Source organism: Hakea prostrata, chromosome 11, assembly GCF_041222555.1.
Source record: "Hakea prostrata isolate BN-2017 chromosome 11, UWA_Hpros_2, whole genome shotgun sequence".
Lineage (NCBI taxonomy): Eukaryota > Viridiplantae > Streptophyta > Magnoliopsida > Proteales > Proteaceae > Hakea > Hakea prostrata.
In genome coordinates, this window is record NC_142610.1 from 21,489,438 (window position 1) to 21,511,354 (window position 21,917).

The window sequence follows — 21,917 nt, forward strand, 5'->3', positions numbered from 1 at the left end:
AAATTAACCTTGATCTTAAGGTTACATATATACCTTCACCGCTAAGCTGCATGAACTCATTTGTCACATCACTCGATAAGCTTAATCTCTTCATCAACAATCAAATTTCTTTGCAAAGTAATTTTTCCACCTCCCATGTACAGTCATTTGTCACATCACTCGATGCTTGATTGCAACAGAAGGAAACAATATTATTCTCACTTTTAAATATTTTAACTTTAAAAAAAAATCACGTTTTTCAAATCCCTTCCATGATTCTTGATGTTATGAAAATATCATTTTGGGATAATTTTCAATAAAATTTAGGGAAAAAGTTACTATAGAGTCTTGGTCATGTGTGCCTCGTATAAAAGATACTACTTTTTTACTCTTCATTGGTCAAATTAATAAGAATCTTTAATATAGTGCTTTTATAGGGAATCCTCTACCCAAATGAAAATTTCAAAATTAGGTTTGGTGTAAATAGTAATTGAAGAATTTCTTAAAAATAATCTTTACAAGGTTAAAAATGATACTTTTCGTAAAAATTAATAGTCAACTCAGTATACTTGTTTCCAAACCTTCTATTCTTCCAAAAACACTGCTATGGATTATCTTGAGATAATTCAAAATGAGTTGGACAAGACCTCCATATTATAAAGTGGACCAAGTGGACCATAGATGTTACTGAAGAGTATTTGATGATTATTATCATGTATGCCTCTTGGGTGACAAATTAACCAAGACACTTGGAAGAAGCATTAATCATGCTAAGATGATTAATTGTTTATTCATCTCTTCTACTAGCAAACTAAGATATCATTAGATTACATCATGTCTAAGCTAAGGTAAAAATAAATTAAATACAAAAAGGTCCAATCAAGTAAGCTTTAACAAGCATTAATCACGTTACATATATTGTCATTAAATTACGTTCATCATTGTGTAGGAGTAGAAAATAACGCAAAACCATAGTTTTACTAAAGCCTTCAACATTTGGAAGTTGTTTTCGTTCTTTTTCTACTAGAGAGTCTTGAATTGGAGACACACATACGCAATGTGGTGTCACGAGTGACAACATGCAGCAATGAGACATTGCATGAGGTAAGACTGCTTACATTTGCCCCTCCCAAGTCTTACACTAGTGAGACCTCATGCATTGAGACATTTTATTTATATATATATGCCACTCCTGTATGATACATGCCATATATATAGATAAATAGAAGTCAGAAGTGACATGGTCAGTTCAGGCTTGATGGTATCTTGCTTCTGTTATTGGTCCTCATCTTGAGGCAACTAGATGCAACCATTGACAAATAGATGTGATTGAGTGTACTTTCAAGCTTGGATCACCTAGGAAATCAATGACCATAGAACACCCAAGTCAGCAAAATCTTGAAAATGTGAGATATATTCCTTTCATACTTTATACGAATAGAACTCCCTTTCAAATTTATACAAATTGAACTCCCTTTCAAGAAGAATCAAGAGATTTAGTTTCCTTTCAAGTCCAAAGTTAATTTCCAGCCTAAGATCCCATATTTTCCAAATCAATGGAGAATATGGAAGATAACATCGAGAACCCCACGACCTACGAAGGTTCCTCAGGTCCAGAACTAGTGAATCGCCGTAGATCAAAGAAGAACAAGAAGGAAGAGGAAGAAGAAGAAGAATATGAACAGCTCAGTGTGGAGCAGATCTTTCAAGACAAGGAGGTGCCTTCATGGAAAGAACAGCTGACCATTAGAGCCTTCGTAGTTGGATTAATCCTTTCAGTCCTTTTTAGTTTCATTGTCATGAAGCTCAGTCTCACCACAGGTATCATACCAAATCTCAATGTCTCTGCTGCGCTTTTGGGGTTCTTCTTCGTTAAGACATGGACAAAGTTACTTGAGAAGACTGGTTGGCTCAGACAACCCTTCACAAGACAAGAGAACACTGTCATTCAAACCTGTGTTGTTGCAAGTGAAACAATCTCTTTTAGTGGTATGTTCTACGTAAAATCCTCAAATTACCTACTCCTTATCTGGTTTATCTTGTAATTATTGAAAATGCAGAAAAGAGAGAGAGTGTTGGAAACAAGTATGTCATTTATAGTGGTTCTTTTAGTTTTTTCACCTGATTAGGGGTTTAGACTGTTTGACTTGTGCAGTAGATCCATATAGTGGAAGAGTTCTTTAGGTTTAGGACTCTTGACTTCTGCTATTATACATTGACTTGGGTTATTGTTAAAAGGAACTGTCGTTTTCCAAAATTGTTTAGTGAAATATTCAAGGGTATAGGAAAGGGTTTTTCAGAAAACTCAAATATCTTAACGTAATTTTATGCAAATTTTTACATAAAATGTTGGATTTATCACTTTTTAGGAAAACAAAAAAAGTTTATATAGTAAAAGGGCAGAAAATGTGATTACAAAGTTTTCAGACACTTCAAATGATGCCAATAAGAAAAATCATTGTTGTTAATCTTTTATATTTTGACTTGGATGATCAGGAGGTTTTGGGAGTAACATCTTCGGAATGAGTGAGAATATAGCCAAGCAAACAACATATTTTAATGATGCTTTCAATATCAAGAACCCACAACTTGGATGGATGACTGCGTTTCTTTTTGCTACTAGTTTCATTGGGCTCTTCGCGGTGGCGCCTCTGCGAAAGGTGATTTCAAATAATTCATAAAATCAAATTCAAATATTTTTTATTTTAGTATTTTTTTTTCCTTTCCTTATTTTTTTCTTTTAGTGTTTGTTTACTTGTTTACGTTTGGCTTCAGATTATGATCGTTAACTTAAGACTAACCTATCCTAGTGGAACTGCAACTGGACACCTTATAAACAGCCTCCACACTCCTGCTGGAGCCAAACTAGCTAAGTAAGTTTTCTTTGATACAAAGCTATCTTGCAACTGAATTAGGTCGAGGAGAGAATCCTCAATGGTTTTGTTTTCTTATGTTCCCAGGAAACAAGTCAGGACATTGGGCAAATTCGTCACCTTAAGTTTCTTGTGGGGTTTCTTTCAATGGTTCTTCACTGCAGGGAGTGGTTGTGGATTTGCGAACTTTCCTACATTTGGTCTCGAAGCCTATGCTAACACGTAAGTAGCTAGAATGTTTTATTACTCAAGCAAGGAGATTAATCTGGTTTAAAGGTCTGGAATTCTGATCTTTTTTCTCTTTGCTTGTTAAACAAACAGGTTTTACTTCAATTTCTCAACAACTTACGTTGGTGTTGGAATGATATGTCCACGCATCGTAAACATATCTGTTTTACTTGGAGCTATTCTTTCATGGGGTGTTATGTGGCCTATTATTGGTGCTGAAAAGGGTCAATGGTATTCTGCAAGCCTCAGCCCTGCTAGTGCCAATGGCCTACAAGGTTATAGGGTAAGTTTCTTCTTCACTCAAAACTTAATGGATTAATTTAGTTCCTATCAAGTACCCAATTAGTAGAATTCATCCTCAAATGTCAAAATTTATATGATGCTTCAATGCAGATATTCATCTCGATTGCCATGGTCCTAGGAGATGGTATATACAACTTCACAAAGGTATTGAGCCAAATACTCATCGGTGTTTATCAAGAAATCCGCAATAAAAGGAATGCATCTCTCCCTGTTGCCGAACAGGACTCACCTGCAAGCCCACCTCCCATGTCTTTTGATGATGAAATGAGAACCAAACTCTTCATTAATAAGGACCAACTTCCAGCTTGGTTTACAATGGGAGGCTATACTATCATTTGTATTATTTCTGTTATTACACTTCCATTCATCTTTCCCCAGCTCAAGTGGTACTATATTGTAGCAATGTACATTCTTTCACCTGTTCTGGCATTCTGCAATTCATATGGATCCGGCATGACTGATTGGTCCCTAGCTTCTACATATGGGGCAATTGCCATCTTTCTAATTGGTGCTTTGACTGGGTCATCACAAGGAGGGATTATTGCAGGTCTTGCAGCATGTGGTGTCATATTGAACATTCTCACCACAGCATCTCACCTCATGCACGACTTCAAGAGTGGGTATCTAACCTTGGCTTCACCAAGATCAATGTTTATAAGCCAAGTGATTGGGACTTTAATGGGTTGTATTATAGCCCCTTGTGTCTTCTGGCTGTTCTATCAGGCTTTCCCTGATATTGGTCAACCTGGTTCACAATATCCTGCTCCCTATGCAACTGTATACCGAAGCATGGCTATCTTAGGCGTTGAGGGGTTCTCAGCTTTACCAGCCCATTGCCTTCAACTTTGTTATGGGTTCTTTGCTGTATCAATCCTCGTCAATGTAATCAAGGATTCTGTAGGAAAGAAGTGGTCCAATTATATTCCTTCTCCAATGGCTGTGGCCGTACCATTCTATATTGGGGCTTACTTCACCATTGACATGTGTGTTGGAAGCTTAATATTATTCATTTGGCAGAAAGTAAATAGGGCCAAAGCAGATGCATTTGGAACTGCAGTAGCTTCTGGTCTGATCTGTGGTGATGGGATATGGACTTTGCCTAGCTCTCTTCTTGCCTTGGCTGGGGTGAAGCCACCTATCTGCATGAAGTTTCTGTCAAGTGCAACAAATACCAGAGTTGAAGCTTTCTTAAGCTCTTAACTCAATTTTTTTTTTGTTCATCTGTAGGTGCTCCAACAGCTCAGTTGGATAACAATGTATTTCTAAATATAATGTTACATTCCACTTTAAGCAGATTCTTATCAAATCCCAAATCTAAAGAAACAAATCGTGTTGATAGTTTTAAGGGTTTCTTTCAATATTTCTGCTTCAAGAAATCGTATTCAATGTACATACAACATCAGCCTAGACTTTGCCCCAATTGGAAGAGGATTAGAGTGATGATTATCTAGTAGGGTTACCCTAATTGAAGTGTGAAGATGCAATCATGCAAGTAAGAATATACGCATTAGAGTTGCCCCACTAAATTGCTAATCACCAGTCTTCCAATTAAAATAAAACCATAATTAAGGACTTCCATACTTATACAGTGTATGAATTTGCTAACTACAAGCAATAAACTTTTTTTTTTATTGAAAAATATCAGGATGAACACAAGGAATATGCACAGGGCTGGTGCACCAATCTTTTTCATAAATCTCACAATCAAGTGATCTTATAATATTCAGAGTTAATCTTATCATTTCTTTTCTTTTTATATATCTATATATCTGCAAAACCCTTCCTGTTATCCAATCCACCCAAGTAAGAGATCAAGTTCCTGGCATTCCTTCGAGCTCTTCAATGTCAATCCTCCGCCCTCTCCCATGGAGTACTTTGAAGAAGAGAAGGCATTGAATGAAGAGTGCAAGACCCTCCTCTCCTCCCTCCCCAGTGAGAAAGGATGAGCTGCCACTCAACTCTACCAATATCAAGGCTTCTGGTATACTGCCAGGACACTTCAAGGAGAACACTTCCAAGCCAAGAAAGATGATCTACTAATCATCACCAGTACCAGAGCCGGCACCTGGGTTAAAAGGCTTGGCCTCCACCATTTTGAACCGCAACAAGTACTCCAGTTTCTAACGCACGAGTTTTTTTCTCTAGTTAGAGATTGACATCGTCATGGACAACCAAAACTCTAATCTCACCTCCTTCTCCTCTCCCAGGCTCTTCTGTAGCCATCTCCCCTATGTCTCCCTCCCTGATTCGACTTGGGCCACAAACTGGTTTATCTACATAGGAACCCAAGAGACTCTTTCACCTCTCTGTCAGTTCACAAACAGGTTGAGACCGTAAACATTAGGAACCCTATCAATGGATGAGGAATTTAACGGGTTCTGTAGGGGGTTTATATGAATGGAACCTCTTGGGATCATGTCATAGGGTATGGAAAGCAAGCTTGGGGAAACCTGACACAGTTTTGTTCTTGAAGTTTGAGGAGATGAAGGCTCAGCCTGGTGTTGAGTTGAGAAAGATTGCTAATTCTTGGATTTTCCTTTTACTGAGGAGAAGGAAGGTGTGGTGGAGGATTTATTGAGGTTGTGCAGCTTTGATCACTCGAGCAACTTGAATGTGAACAAGAATGGGAAGGCAGTGTTTGGGGCTGAGCATAATGCATTGTTCAGGAAGGAAGGGTGTAGTGGGAGATTGGTTAATCATCTCATACCAGAGATGGTAAAGAAGGTTTGACTGACTGCGGAACAAAAATTCTTTGGCTCTGGTTGATCATTTTAGTCATTTTGATTTAGGTTTGATCTTTGTATTCTCTTACAATTTGTTTCTTGTTTGTCCACATCCAATAATATCATTGATCACACACCCAACTATTCTTGCATGGATTAATGATGAAGATGTTATCACATGATGAATTTTGTTTCTATATGTACTGTGAAAATCTTCCTATTCTAAAGATTTTAAGTTTAATTTCAAATAAAAATTTATTGAAGTTATTATTTATTGGATATTTAGATCACTTTCATAACAGATACAAAGATTGTGAGGCATTACATATCGCTATTCGTCTTGACAGTAATTATCTAAAGCCCTTAAAGCAAGAGATATTTAGACCAATTTTTTTTTTTTGTAAAAAGTAGCTGTGTATTAGAAAGAAAAGAAAAAATTACAGTTTGAAATTTTATTCCAAATATCTTGTGATACAATTATAAGTACTACAATTAAGTCTAAAAAAATATTAAAAAAATTGCCGTTTGAGTAAAACAAAATCATTAGATTATATGAAACAAAATCATTATATTGTACTAATCCTTAGCTAAGACAATAAAATACAAGAAGTCCACTTAAGCAAGATTTTAACAAGCATTAAGCACGCTAAAATGTCATTAAACTAACATATGTCATTGTGTTGAGATAGGAAACAAGGCAAAACTGCAGTTTCATTCTTTCTTCTAGTAGAGAGTCTTGAATTGGAAACACATGTGTGCAATGTGGTGTCAACAAGTGACTACGTGTAGCAAAGGAATATTGCAGGAGATAAGATTGCTTACGTTTGGCCCTCCCAGGTCTTACAATGGTGGGACCACATGCATTGTAACGTTCTATTTATATATGTGCCACTCCTTTCATCTTTTATGTATGATACATGTCATATATATGGATGGATGATGCCATTCGAGTGGTGGAGGAAGTCCGTCGTTTTCTTGGTTCTAATCCGTCGTGGTCGGTCCAATATGTTTCTAGGTGGGTTAATTTTGTAGTCGATTCCCTAGCTAGGAAGGTTCAGTCCGTGGCAAATAGGATTGTTTGGCCTAATTTCACTCCTTGACTTCTTGAAGCTTGTAATCAAGATGTCTTGGCTTTTTCTTGCCTTGCTTCTAATTTTATATATATATATGGATGGATAGAAGTTAGAAGTGACATGGTCAGTTCAGGCTTGATGGTATCTTGCTTCTATTATTGTTCTTCTTGAAGCAAGTAGATGCAACCATTGACAAATAGATGTGATTGAGTGTGCTTTCAAGCTTGGAGCAGCTAGGAAACCAGTGACCCGTGAAACACCCACATGTTAGCAAGATCACCTGCTAAGTAGTATGCTATGTATATATATATATATATATGTGTGTGTGTGTGTGTGTGTGTGTGCTTGTACTTCATACAATCAACTTGAATACGGGCTGATTCCTCGATCTTCCCTTCCGTTTTCTCCTTTCTTGGTTAGTTTTTTGTTCCACAAGTTTCTTGTTTTTGGTCTTTCATGGCAGATTCCTCTCCTGCTTTAGTTTTCCATATCCCTGAAATCTCAACATCACTAATTTTGTGACTCTTTGTCTCACTTCAGAATTTTTTTTTGCTTTGGGAAACTCAAATTCTTTCTTTTTAGTTATATGGTTATTCAAACGCGGATTGGACTGGCTGTCCCATCTCTCGTCGTTCTACTATTGGATTATGTACTTTCTTGGGATCCAATTGCATCTCATGGAGTGCAAAGAAACAGCCTACCATTTCACCCTCTGGCACTAAATGCTGAATAATTGCTGAATTAACATGTCTTAATTTTTTACGTATCCCTCAGCTTGCTCTTACCATTTTGTTATGTGACAATCTCAACGCCTTACATATGACAGTGAGTCCCGTCTTTCAAGCTCAGACGAAGCACATCAAGTTGGATTATCATTTTGTGCGAGAGAAAGTGGCCCTAGGACATTTGATCACTCGATTTGTCTCTCCTCCGCACCATCTCGTTTATCTCTTCATCAAGCCCTTATCCCCCCGTGATCTTGAGGCTTTGAGTGTCAAACTGGACCAGTTTGAGGGGGGGGGGGGGATGTTAAGGGTATATCTATAATATCACCTGCTGGGCAGTGACGTTGTATATATATGTGTACTTTTACTTCATACAACCAACTTGAAACATACATTTGATCTTTCACATGCATATGGTGCATAGTATTGGATGGATACCATGTGAATTCCATTAAATCCCAATCACTCAAAACATGGTTTGGTTTATTTAAAAGAAAACCCATTTTTTTCCCACTTAAGTTGATTACATGGTCACATGGTATTTTGAGCGACTGAGATTTAATAGAATTCATTTGGCATCCATCCAATGTTGGACACCATAGACACCACCATGTCAGTGATACTAGCCTAGCAAATTCTGAAATCTGAGATATATTCCTCAATTTCAATTTTCATATAAAATAAAACTCCTTCAAAATTTATATAAATAGAAATCAAGGTAATAAACTTTGGCTAGACTTCGCCATTCGTTGGTTGCCCAAACCAGCGAATTGGCAAATTCTCGGCGTGATTTTGTCGACATCAACGGCACAATTCATGCAAAATTCTTAAAGAAAAATAAAATAATAAGACAAAATTTATGATTCATTCATTCTTCTACCACGTGTGGCTAGAAAGGCTAAATGTCAATCAATTTTTTTCACTTGGGCCACTTAAATGGGGAATGGACTGCTCTTCTTCCTGACACTCGTCCCTGTGAGTTTAACATCCAAAAACCATGAATATGGTCTATGGAGATGGTCGGAGTTTGCATAAAAATCTATATACTACAACAAGAAGCTATCGGCGGCGACCATGGCAATGTCAGCTTCCATTTCCCTGCCTCCTTGTAACTTGCTAGTCAATCATTCATTCTTATCTGCTGGAGCTTTTCATTATTCATTTCAATTGTAATATCTCAGTTCACCAGCGATCTTTCGGCTCCCCGTCGGTAGTATTTTGGCCTCTTCCACGAGCATCGGAGTTACTCCCAAAAAAATTCTCTAAAGAGTCTTTCTTGGAGACAAGATTTATACTCACTGATTAAAGATATTTGGAGGTTCATAATGGAATCAGTTCTGGGATTTGAAAATCGGCTAGAAAAAAATAGAGCGATTTGAGATGTATGTGAAGAAGAAAATCAGCCAGTGTAATATCCACTCAAACATTCATAGGGAAAGTGGGTTTCTCCCTAAGCAACTGAGTTTGTGGTCCTTATAGGGTTTGCTGGAGAACATAGGGGTGAGGGTTTGGTATTGTTTCCACCTTCTTCTTCATTTCTAGCGATATTCAATATTTTTTCAAGACTTTCGGCGATACTCGCCAGAATTTCATCAGTTTGCCAGAATCGATAATCTGGCAAATTTTAGAAAGTTCTGTTTACATCGGGAGAAAAAAATTGTTGATTACGGAAACTGAAGAATTTCAGCAAAAGTAGTACCATGATAGAACTCCTATGAAGAGTCAAGAGATTCAGTTTCAAATTTCAAGTCCCAAGTTTCCAGACTAAGATCCCATATTTCCTAATCAGTGGAGAATATAGAAGGCAACATAGAGAACCCCACGACCTACAAAGATCCCTCAGGTCCAGAACTAGCGAATCGCCATAGATCAAAGAAGAACAAGAAGGAAGAGGAAGAAGAAAAAGAAGATGATCGAACAGCTCAGTGTGGAACAGATTTTTCAGGACAAGAAGGTGCCTTCATGGCAAGGGCAGCTGACCATTAGAGCCTTTGTACTAGGATTAATCCTTTCAATCCTTTTTAGTTTCATTGTCATGAAGCTCAGTCTCACCACAGTTATCATACCAAATCTCAATGCCTCTGCTGGGCTTTTGGGGTTCTTCTTCGTTAAGACATGGACAAAGTCACTTGAGAAGACTGGTTGGCTCAGACAACCCTTCACAAGACAAGAGAACACTGTCATTCAAACCTATGTTGTTGCAAGTGCAACAATCTCTTTTAGTGGTTTGTTCTCCATAACACCCTCCAATTACCAAGTTCTTGGTCCAGTTTTTCTTGTAATTGTTTAAAACGCAGAAAAGAGAGATTTTTTAGAGCGGTTCGATGGAGTTCTTCCAATTTACGTCCACTATAGTTTTAGGGTTTTTAAGTTAACTGAAATGTTATGCGTTACACTCCAAATGATCCTTATGTCTTATAGAAGCCTTGGAGCCTTAAGTAACTAGGTTACTACTCGTCTATGATATTGATAAAGTAGTGTTTTAGTTCAAATCAAATTGATAAGGTGTGCAAGCTTTGGTTCAAATCATATTAATCCTTATCTTGAGCTGTTATTGCATGTGAGAAGTCCATCTTAAGCATAAACCGTTCCCAAAAGGTGATTACTTGAGTTTATTAGGGTTTTGGATTGGATTCTTAGTTTGTGTGACATAAGGGAGTCCATTAGGGTTTTGGACTCTCGGCTTGAGCATCGATCCATATGATGAAGAGAGTCCGGTAGGTTTTGAACTCTTGTCTTGAACTTGATTACAATGTTTTTGACACTTCCAATGATGTCAATAAGAAAATCCGTTGTTGTTAATGTGCTATGGTTGAATTTAAATGAGTCAGAGGTTTTGAGAGTAACATCTACAGAATGAGTGAGAATATAGCTAAGGAAACAACAAATTTTAATGATGCTTTCAATATTAAGAACCCACAACTTGGATGGATTTTTGGCTTTCTCTTTGCCACTAGTTTCATTGGGCTCCTTTGTAATACCTCGTGAAAGGTAATTTCAAATAATTCATAAAATCAAACTGAAGTATTTTTTCTTTTGGTATCATTTTTTTTCCCTTTCTCTTTAAATCTGTGTTACTTGTGTAAGTCTGGTTTCAGATCATGATCATTGACTTTAGACTAACCTATCCTAGTGGAACTGCAACTACACACCTTATAAACAGCTTCAACACTCCTGTTGGAGCCAAACTAGCCAAGTAAGTTCTCTTGATAACTGTTAATTAACAAAAATATTTTGCAACTGAATTAGCTCAAGAAGAGAATCCTCAATGGTCATATTTTCTTATGTTCCCAGGAAACAAGTCAGGACATTGGGCAAATTCGTCAACTTTAGTTTCTTGTGGGGTTTCTTTCAATGGTTCTTCACTGCAGGGAATGGTTGTGGATTTGTGAACTTTCCAACATTTGGTCTCAAAACATCTGCTAACACGTAGGTAGCTAGAATGTTTTATCATTCAAAGAAGGGGATTAATTTGATTTGAAGTTCTGGAATTCTGATTTTGTTCTCTTTGTCTGTTGAAAAACAGGTATGACTTCAATTTCTTGTTAATGAAAGTAATGAACTAGTTAGTTCATTATAACTTTATTTTGATAACCCAAAGATTGTCAAAAGAAAGTTTTATCATCTTATGGACTTTGTCTAAGCTCTCTTCTTGCTTTGGCTGGGGTGAAGCCACCTGCTATCTGCATGAAATTTCTGTCAATTGCAACGAATGCCAGAGTCGATGCTTTCTTAAGCTCTTAAACTCACACTTTTTTCTTATTAGTCTTTTGGTGCTCCAACAGCTCAGTTGACAACAATGTGTTTGTAGGTATCAATTAATAATGTTACATTCCAGCGTAAGCAGATTCTTATATATCAACTACCAAATCTCAACAAATAAATTGTGTTTGAGATTCATATATATTCAATATACATATGACATCGGCCTGTACTTTGCACCAATTGGAAGGGGATTGGGGTGATGATAATCTAGTTGGGTTGCACCAATTGTAGTGTGAAGATGCAAGTAAGAATATACACACCAGAGTTGCCCGACTAAATTGCTAATCACCAGTGTTCCAATTAAAATAAAACCATTGTTAAGGACTGCTTCCTCACACATATACAGTGATGTAAGAACCTGCAAAGTGCAAACTACAAGGAATGAAATTTTTTTTATTGAAAAATGTCAGGATGAACGCATCATTTGTCCTTTATGGAAGGTATAAAAGAATATACACAAGGCTGGTGCACCAATCTTTTTCACAAATCTCACAATCAAGTGGTCTTATAATATACAGGATCCATCTTATCATTTCTTTTCTTTTTCTCTATATAAGATGTCTGCAAAACCCTTCTTGTTATCCAATCCACCCAAGTAGAGATCAAAGTTCCAAGCATTCCTTCAAGCTTTCCAATGTCAAATCCCCCAGTCTCCCCTATGGAGTACTTTGAAGAAGAGAAGGCATTGAGTGAAGAGTGCAAGACCCTTCTCTCCTCCCTCCCCAGTGAGAAAGGATGGGCTGCTACTCAACTCTACCAATATCAAGGCTTCTGGTATACTGCCAGGACACTTCAAGGTGTTCTCAATAGCCAACAACACTTCCAAGCTAAGATAGATGATCTATTTATCGTCACCAGTCCAAAAGCTGGTACCACTTGGTTAAAAGCCTTGGCTTTCACCATTTTGAATCGCAACAAATATTCCAGCTTCAACCACCCACTCCTCACCACTAACCCACATGAGCTTGTTCCCTACTTAGAGGTTGACCTCTTCATGAACAACCAAAACCCTGATCTCACATCCTTCTCCTCTCCCAGGCTCTTCTGTAGCCATCTCCCCTATGTCTCTCTCCCTGATACAACCAAAAGATTGGGCTGCAAACTGGTTTATCTATGTAGGAACCCAAGAGACTCTTTCATCTCTCTTTGGCACTTCACAAACAGGTTGAGACCCCAAACAGTAGGAAACCTATCAATAGATGAGGAATTTGACAGGTTCTGCAGGGGTGTTTGTGTGAATGGACCCTTTTGGGATCATGTCTTAGGGTACTGGAAAGCAAGCTTGGAGAAACCTGATACAGTTTTGTTCTTGAAGTTTGAGGAGATGAAGGCTCAGCCTGGCGTTGAGTTCAGAAAGATTGCTAAGTTCTTGGGTTTTCCATTTACGGAGGAGGAGGAGAAGGAAGGGGTGGTGGAGGATTTATTGAGGTTGTGCAGCTTTGATCACTTGAGCAACTTGGACGTGAACAAGAATGGGAAGACAGTGTTTGGGGCTGAGCACAATGCTTTCTTCAGGAAGGGTGTAGTGGGAGATTGGGTTAATCATCTCACACCAGAGATGATGAAGAAGGTTGAACTGACTGTGGAACAAAAATTTTATGGCTCTGGTTTATCATTTTAGATCTTTCAAGTCTAAGGTTGATCTTTGTGTCTCTCCTACTACCATGTCTGTCCAATCTTATGTATCTATTACCAATAATTGCATCGACCACACACCCAATTATTATTACATGGAGAGAAGATGATGATTTGATAAACTTTGTTTACTTTTATATACATAGTATGAAGGAGACATTCAATCTTCCTATCTCCAAATATGAGTTAAGTTTTAAATGAAACGTTAATTAAATCTATTATGTATTATGTTGGAAAAATACAAGTCCGAAATAGCACAAGTGAAAAACGGAGATTGGACGTTGGTACTTTCAGGCGTGTTACTACATTGCTTTTCTTAAGACTTTATTCGCCGCAACCACTGTGTGCAAGAGGGTTACAACGAATAGTTTCCCATGCAAGAAAGCCCCAACAAAAGTTGTTCTTTAGATTTTGTAATATCTTATCTTCCAGTAACTAATCTGAATACAAAGTATTTATAGACAAAAAAGAGCTCGTTTAGTGAATGAAGGGGTACCTATTAGCAAAGAGGTACCTAGTATATAAGTTCATGACTCTATACAGACAGATATCTCTTTATATAGACACATCCATACAAGATCAAATCTAAGCCGTCGAATCGTTTAGCCGCATGACTCGATTGTTTAGATTGATCAGATGTATCAATGTCAATATTCATTTATTACAGCTAGATTACTAATGTTAATCTAACTATTGGATCAACTTGGATTCACATAGATCAACCTCCACGAACCTTGATCTACTATTGATGAAAATGTATGGTTTAGATCTAATCACGCTCTAATTCCGAGAAGTGCATTTTCAAGGAATGCATGATTCCGAAAAGTGTATACTTTATATCCGAAGTAAATTGCCGATAACTTACAGTCAAGAAGTGACTTGCCGGCAACTCAAAGTCAAAAAGCGATTTGCTGACAACTCATAGTCAAGAAGTCCATGCTTTGTATCATCTCCGGAGTGTATTTATGCAAGTGTATAATCTATAAACTAAATTCTGAGAAGTGCCAATGTATAGCAAACAACTAAACTGAACCGAGTTTGACTTTAATCCATATATTGTTTTATTTATTATATGCAAAATAATTCGATATATTATCTGATCACTTTTCCGTTATGAAAGGAAAAAAATTGTTTTACTTAAATATCATAGTAGATAGAAATTACATATAACTATTTATCTTGATAGTAACCAAAGTCCTCCTAACTAGAGATATTTAGATCACTTTGATAAAATAATGGGTGCCATGTATAAAGTTTATTTCAAATATCAGCTGATGCAATTATAGGTACGGAACCAATACAATTAACTCTTACTTAAGGGTTTGCCCAAAATAATAATTTTTTTGAATGAATAAAAGAAAATTAGCATCAGCAACCTTTGTCGTGGCTTAAGTTTTATGAAAATCTTTTTTTATTCAATAAATAAAAGAAAAAAAAATAAAAAATACAAAAGTACATTATCATCTACATGCAACCTAATTAGCTTCTTTAATCACTAGAAAGTAAAACTATGTGACATTAAGTATTGCGTAAAACAAAATCTAGCATAAGCAACCTTTGTCATGGCTTAAGTTTTATGAAAACCCTATGACGTTTAGGTGTTTTTTATTCAATAAATAAAAGAAGAAAAAAAACTAAATAAAAAAATACAAAAGTACATTATCATCTACATGCAACCTAATTAGCTTATTTAATCACTAGAAAGTAAAATTATGTGACATTAAGTATTGCGTAAAACAAAATCTAGCATAAGCAATCTTTGTCATGGCTTAAGTTTTATGAAAACCCTATGATGCTTAGGTGCTTTCATTCAATAAAAGAAAAAGAAACTAAATAAAAGATATGAAAGTACATTATCATCTACATGCAATCTAATTAACTTCTTTAATCTAGAAAGTAAAATTGTGTGACATTATGTATTGCGTAATTTAATTGCTTTATGAATCATCTCCCCCACCCCCTACCCCAAAAATTTGGGGGGCTGGGGACGTTTATGGGTAAATTTGTAGAACTTCCACTATGTATGGAAGAAAAAACGCAATGTAGATCTCTCAAAACCCAAAAATAGTATTTGCACATTCACACAAAACATTAATTTAAAAATCTCACAAATATTACATTGAGTTTACAAAAGACCATTGAGTATACAAATATATCCCAATTGGGTTTATAGATCAAGTAAGGTCATCACCAAAATATTTAGGAGTGGATCAATATTCGATGTTCAAGAATTTGAGAGAACTTTGTTTTTACACATGGTGTTCTACTCCAAGAGCAATTTAATGCATTAAAAGTTGATAGTTCTTTAAGGTAGCATTTTTCTTCTCTTTTTTTTTTTATTTTTTTTTTTTAAGGTTTTTACATGTGAGTCCTCTTAGTAGTACATAAACTAATGTTGAGTCTCCTTAGTGCAATAAATTACGTATAGGTCCCAAAGTGGATGTAAATTAATCAATGTTTTCTCTAGAGCCTATAGTTATTGCTTGTAATTGCTTAACCCAACCTCGATGCTTGCATTTTTTTTTCTTTCAAAGAATTACAGACGAGGCAATAAATGAGGAAGGCCTCACAAGATTTGCACGAACATGGATGTCCATTCTCAATTTCTAGGTTTGCACGAACACAAACCTCAACTGCCTTTCTCTTCGATGTAAATTAATCAATGCTTCAGCTGATAAAAGTTCAAGATTCCCTTGCATGGTTACAACTAATAAACCCTAATTTGCAGCTAATGCCAAGAGAGGGTGAGGGCAGAGAGGAAAGGGTGAGGTTGTGGGTGAAGGGGGTATTTTAGACATTTTACAAACAAACTTAACACCTCTTACACGGTGTTAGTTGCTTTGGGACCTATACATAATTTATTGCACTAGGGCTTATTGGATTCACATCCTCTACAATTCCTAATGCTGCAATTAACCTTTAGGATTGTGACATGTGGCTTCAAAAAATCCACAGGCTAATATAGAAACTCACATTAGAAACTACATAGTGAATTCCTAAAATTAAATTACCGGCTTATATAAAATTGTTTCTTCTTCTTGTTTTGTTAGAATTTAGAAAATTATGTCATTCACACGAAAAAAAAAGACAACTATCGATAATGACATGATTAATTATTGTGATTTATTTGAAAACTCCATGTAACTGGCTCAAATAATTATTTTTATTGTTGATTTGTAGTTATCATGAATCTCTTTTAAATGGGGATGAACCAAAGAGTTTGAATCTTGTACCCAAAGAATAGACAACTATGTTCCATTCAGATCCCTCCATCATATATTTAAAAAAATATATTTTAGATCTACCTTGTCAGTGCTTAGAAATGATTTTTCTCCTAAATATATGATAAATATATATATGAAAAGAACACACAAATATATGTTGAATTGGATGATAAGCCCCCAACTAACTTCAAATTTATTAGACCCACTAAGAATCAAATAGCTTCAAAGATAAGGTTTCAATCATTAACATGTGAATGCCTTGTAGTATAAGGAAATTTACCAATGAGATTTTTTTTTTGGGGGTGGGGGGGGGGGAAGAGGAGGTAAAAATGGAAATTCGTTACTTATTACTCGCATATAAATTCCATCTCCTTGAGACTAGGGCTTCTCCTCTATATGGTTATCTCCTAGGAATGCACAGAAATCCGTTGAGGAAGGGCATGTGTCTAGCAAATTTGGTCGCTAGATGCCCTGCCTTTGGTATCAATTAGCCAACTCAAATAGTAGGGGTAAGCATTAGCAGCTGGACACACTGACGCACGAGTCCGGATGCACTCTGTGCTCCCCGACAGCTACTATCCACAAATTACAGGGGGACCCACAAGATTAAAGTGATGGGTTTTTTTAAAAAATATTTTTTATTATTTTTTATTTGTGGGCCACACGGCCTATACATAGTTTGTAGTTGTAAAACCGTCGATTAGGGGAGATGATCCACACTTTGGTGGCACACCCTTGGACATAAAGAATTAGGATCCCAAATGATTAGTCGAGGTGCACATAAGCTTGGTTCGTACACGTCAGTTTGAAAATTTATTCAGCTCATGATTGTAAGCCCACGAAAAGCTCGGCCCAAAAGCCCACTTTAAAATGTGCTGAAACTTCAAGAACAAACTCAAAAAGTTTAAAGGCATTTGAACCTCTTCTCTTTCACACTGTCTCACAACCTTGTGTTTTGCTTCCCTCTTCGAAAATCCAAATCTCCGCTGATCGATCAAGTAAAACCGAAAATGCCGAGATTTAGAATCATATATGCCCTAACAATTCTATGTTTCGCTACCTCAACCACTCTTGCTCACTTCTCTTCTTCCACTACTTCTTCTTCTTCTTCTTCTTCTTCCTCATCACCTGCTTTGTCAGAATGGAGATCAGCAAGAGCAACTTACTACGCAGCTCTAGATCCTCGAGACACGGTTGGAGGTGCTTGCGGCTATGGAGATCTGGTAAAAAGAGGGTATGGCCAAGCAACGGTAGGTTTAAGCAGCGTTCTATACGAAAAAGGTCAGATCTGTGGTGCTTGTTTTGAACTCAGATGTGTTGATGATCTCAAGTATTGTATTCCTGGAACCTCCATCATCGTCACTGCCACCAATTTCTGTGCTCCCAACTATGGACTTACGGCCGATGCCGGTGGCCGCTGTAACCCTCCGAATCGTCATTTTGTGCTTCCAATTGAAGCTTTTGAGAAGATCGCCATTTGGAAAGCATCGAACATGCCCGTTCAGTATCGCCGGTAAGCTCACTCCGTACTTCACTCACTGAGTTCTGCAACTTCTGCTTCTTTTGAAATTCGTTTTTTCGGCTAACATGCGCTTGTAGACTAGCTTTCTTATCCTACGCGTAGTTTTCAGTTGGTGTGGTTTCACTTTTGTCGGGATCTGATCATTGTCACCTGTTACTAGAGGCTTACATGATGTTTTAGGAAATTATTGACAAATCAAGGGTATTATAGTCATTTAGAACCATCAGCTTTTACAATTTACACATAATAGGATTCGAGATGTCATGTTTCATAGGTTACCCGGAAAATTAAAAAAATAAAAATAAAACATCATGTTTCATAATTGATGAAATGCATGATTACCAAAAAAAAAAATGATGAGATGCATTAAATCAAATCCTAAGTTAGGAGATTCATAAATTAGGATGAAATACAAAATTATGAGGTTATGAGTTTCTTTAATGAATGAAGTACTGCTTACCCAAAAAAAAAAAAAAAGAGTTTAACTACCGTATGGGACTAGGGGCAACACCTGTTTAATATTTAAACTATATATGTTAAAGGTATTCTTAAGGGATCCGATATAGTTAAGGTACGCGTAAGCTAGCCAAGATGAACTTAGTCCAAATTAGGTCCAGCGACTGTTTACAAGGACAGGGAGATCAAGAGTTGATGAATCTTGTAAATGCCATATATTGCAATTCGAGGGCCACATGAAAAATACCCATGTGACAGTGAACAAAAATTCCACTGATAGGAGCACAAGATAGGTCACTATGGCTAGGTGCCCATCCTTTACCGTTTTATTTATAATAGATATCACAAAATGATCTAGATCCATTAGAGGTATGGACAAGGAATACCTGGGGTTATGGGTCGGATACTTTGTCACCAACTTTTTGTTTCCTTCTGTGCTACTTGCATATGGAGATTGTGGAAAGAATCTTTAGGTACTTTTTTAGGCCACTCCACTCCACCAGGTATAGTGTTCTTCCCTTTTGCTTCTTTAATTAAGCGTAAAGAAGAAGAAAAATACATATAGTGGCTGTGATGGTCACCCCACTCTGGATGAATATGAGACAAGATAGCGAAGCGGTGGGTGTGATATAGAGACGGGCAATGCTGAGATCAGCATTTCTTTATTTGTTTTATATTCAGCATTTATAGGAATTCGGTATACCTTAAGGCTTAAGGATTCAGATCAATTTCAGTTCAAATCAAATTATAGTTGACACTTAGAATTTCTTTCACAGTTTATGATCTTTTAAAAGCCTAATTGTGAAGGTTATAGGGCTCGTAGTTATAGATCCCCATCACCTTTATAATCCTTAGTTAGGAAGGCTTTCTGGGTTTTAGATTTCAAGGCCTTGGGATCTCAAGTCTTCTGAGAAGCATGCCATTTCATGGTGACAAATAAAAGAACAAAACCTTGAGTTTTCCAAATGTAGATATAGATGTAGTATTTTTAGTTGTCACAGTTCCATTAGTTATTTCTTAGCCAACCTGGAAGATGCCAATTGTGAACTGCAAAGATTGATTAATTTAATTGGGCAGAAATTTCAGCTTTCCAACCGTGTAAACTGATAGTTCTTTATGTGATTACCACCTTTAGTGTTCTATTCTGTAATTCAAAACGGTGCATGAGATAATTTATTATGAGTTATCCTCTAAAGAGTTGGCTAGTCTCTAAATTTGTTAGCACGGTTTGAACAGGATCAAATGCAGAAAGGAAGGAGGAATTCGTTTTACAATTGATGGCTCTGGTTATTTCTACTCAGTCTTGATCAGCAATGTTGCTGGTGCTGGAGATGTATTGGCAGTGAAGATCAAGGGATCAAAAACAGGGTGGCTGCAGATGGGCAGAAATTGGGGCCAAAACTGGCATATTAATGCTGATCTGAAGAATCAACCCCTCTCATTCGAGGTCACTGCTAGTGATGGTACCACAGTGACGTCTTACAATGTTGCACCCAAGGACTGGATTTTTGGGCAGACCTTTGAAGGAAAACAATTCAAGGCATAGGACACTTCAAACAACAAAAACAAGAAGGATAGAGAAAGCTAGTGAACCGATTCCACTAATTTTTTTCTCTGAATGGGGAAAAGAAGGCTTTATTATGGATTCAAACTGTGATTCTGGATCGAATTTTGGTCTTGACACAGAACATTAGAGGAGATCAAAGGAAATTGGTGATTTTGCGTCAGTCTCATGGAAGCCCAACAAGGTAGGAGAGAGCATGTAGCAATGTTTGAGAGATTGGACAAAGCCATTGAAGTGAACACAGATTGTAGCGTTGTTAAACAAATTTTTGTATTATTATACATGAGCTATCTTAGAAATGAGAGTGCGTTGCAGAGATTTATCTTGTTCTGGTACCTTCTTGTAAATTTCCACCATATGCTTTGCAGGGATTTATCTTGTTTTGGTTCCTTCATGTTAAAGTCTCCACATCTCTCCAATTTTGAGCCTACATAAATTTCCAGAGAGCGGTTCTTTCATTGAGATAGAATTAAACAAAGAGACTAACAATCTGGCAAAAACTGCAGTAGTCAAAATCTATTCTTTGAACAAGGGCTGCTCATGAAATCTGAATAGAGGAGTGGCGGCCAAAGCTCTAAGCTAAATGTAGAAATGGGGTTTATTACTGAACCAATAAAAAGCTTGGGTTATCAAGCTCCATGCGACCTCACAATTGTTGATCAATTCTCTCATACCTTCCAAAATGCTACTTGAAGTTATGATGTGAACAGGGATTCTGGACCAAATTAGGAAGTTATGTGTAAACAAATTTGATTCTAACCGGATAGTGATAATTTTATATCCGTATCCTATTATATTTAAATGGATTCGAATAATATCCTATTAAATTTTGGAAAGATTGAATCAGATTCGGATGATAATCGGATAGTTACTTTTTTAAGTAGATTCTTCTAAATGTATATAAATACACATTAGATATAAGTTTTCAGACTACACGTTAACATTTTTACCACTTTATTTGTGAGGATTAAGTTTGATATCAAGAATTTGACGACTTTGGTAGTTATTTTAGTAAAAAGTCTATAAGAATATTCACATATCTCAAGTAAAAAAATATATAAAAATAAGAAAAAAATCCAAATGAGTAACTTAATTGGATACTTTTATCGGACGGATAATAATCGATTGGAAAGGGGCATCCCATATCTGTATTCTATTAGTAATCAGACGGATTCGAATACCCCTAGACGAATGTGGATGTGAATTCGAAAATAAATTTTGGTTATCCATTCACACCCCTAATGCCCATTTTAAAAAAAAAAAAAAAAAAAGACCGTCTCCCAAGACAGCAACATGTAAAAATGATTTTTACTCAAAAATTAGTCTACTAGAACAAAAACATCACCAAATGCATATACTAAATTAGTAAGCATAAAACATAGCATATCATTGTAAATCTTTTCAAAAATGATTCCAACAGGTTAACATACTTCAAAAGTTCTTTAGCAAAAACTAACTTACCTTAAACTTTATGAATAATGACTAAAGAGACTGGCTTCTAACTTTGAGTACAAGCAAATGGAAAACCTAAATAAATCTGATTTTTTGCAGAAGAAACAGAGGAGCTTATGTAATAATTCCAATCAAATTAAAAATATACAAGATCAATTCTGAGTGAACTATTTACATCTCTTGTTGAGTTGGCCGAGTTGGTCTAAGGCGCCAGATTAAGGTTCTGGTCCGAAAGGGCGTGGGTTCAAATCCCACACTCAACAAAATAAATTTTTTTATTTTTTTTTCCTTATAATTTTCCATTATATATTAGTGAGGATAATGTTGTCAATGGATCTTTATCCTCACAATTTCTATATAATCTTCCAAAATACAAGCATTTTTTTTGTAAGATT

General features: G+C 36.5%; 3 protein-coding genes, 1 non-coding gene and 1 pseudogene across 4 annotated transcripts; all 5 read left to right on the forward strand.

Moving 5' to 3' along the window:
- Positions 1-1,535: 1,535 nt before the first annotated feature.
- LOC149000835 (putative metal-nicotianamine transporter YSL7) lies at positions 1,536-4,583 on the forward strand. Its single transcript, XM_089140147.1, has 6 exons — positions 1,536-1,968; positions 2,476-2,639; positions 2,755-2,852; positions 2,940-3,074; positions 3,174-3,363; positions 3,474-4,583. Exons 1-6 carry the CDS (start codon positions 1,536-1,538, stop codon positions 4,581-4,583), a joined length of 2,130 nt encoding a protein of 709 aa, XP_088996273.1.
- Positions 4,584-5,029: 446 nt separating this feature from the next.
- On the forward strand, positions 5,030-6,158 carry LOC149000836 (cytosolic sulfotransferase 5-like; annotated as a pseudogene).
- Positions 6,159-12,265: 6,107 nt separating this feature from the next.
- LOC149000837 (cytosolic sulfotransferase 5-like) lies at positions 12,266-13,594 on the forward strand. Its single transcript, XM_089140612.1, has one exon. It carries the CDS (start codon positions 12,304-12,306, stop codon positions 13,288-13,290), a length of 987 nt encoding a protein of 328 aa, XP_088996738.1. The 5' UTR covers positions 12,266-12,303; the 3' UTR covers positions 13,291-13,594.
- Positions 13,595-17,442: 3,848 nt separating this feature from the next.
- On the forward strand, positions 17,443-20,770 carry LOC149000838 (expansin-A13-like). The gene is made up of 2 exons (XM_089140598.1): positions 17,443-18,041; positions 19,743-20,770. The coding sequence occupies exons 1-2, from the start codon at positions 17,539-17,541 to the stop codon at positions 20,050-20,052; spliced, it is 813 nt and encodes a 270-aa protein (XP_088996724.1). The 5' UTR covers positions 17,443-17,538; the 3' UTR covers positions 20,053-20,770.
- Positions 20,771-21,704: 934 nt separating this feature from the next.
- TRNAL-AAG (transfer RNA leucine (anticodon AAG)) lies at positions 21,705-21,785 on the forward strand. The gene has a single exon. It is a non-coding gene; the product is annotated as a tRNA-Leu (tRNA).
- The last annotated feature ends 132 nt before the right edge of the window (positions 21,786-21,917 follow it).

What these genes read in the sequence shown, in the direction of transcription:
- LOC149000835 (XM_089140147.1), top strand. Translation starts at nt 1,536, where the DNA reads ATGGAGAATATGGAAGATAACATCGAGAACCCCACGACCTACGAAGGT. An exon ending in CTCGAAGCCTATGCTAACAC is followed by an intron (nt 3,075 to 3,173) that starts GTAAGTAGCTAG and finishes TTAAACAAACAG; the next exon opens with GTTTTACTTCAATTTCTCAA. An exon ending in ATGGCCTACAAGGTTATAGG is followed by an intron (nt 3,364 to 3,473) that starts GTAAGTTTCTTC and finishes GCTTCAATGCAG; the next exon opens with ATATTCATCTCGATTGCCAT.
- LOC149000838 (XM_089140598.1), top strand. Translation starts at nt 17,539, where the DNA reads ATGCCGAGATTTAGAATCATATATGCCCTAACAATTCTATGTTTCGCT. An exon ending in ATGCCCGTTCAGTATCGCCG is followed by an intron (nt 18,042 to 19,742) that starts GTAAGCTCACTC and finishes CGGTTTGAACAG; the next exon opens with GATCAAATGCAGAAAGGAAG.
- LOC149000837 (XM_089140612.1), top strand. Translation starts at nt 12,304, where the DNA reads ATGTCAAATCCCCCAGTCTCCCCTATGGAGTACTTTGAAGAAGAGAAG.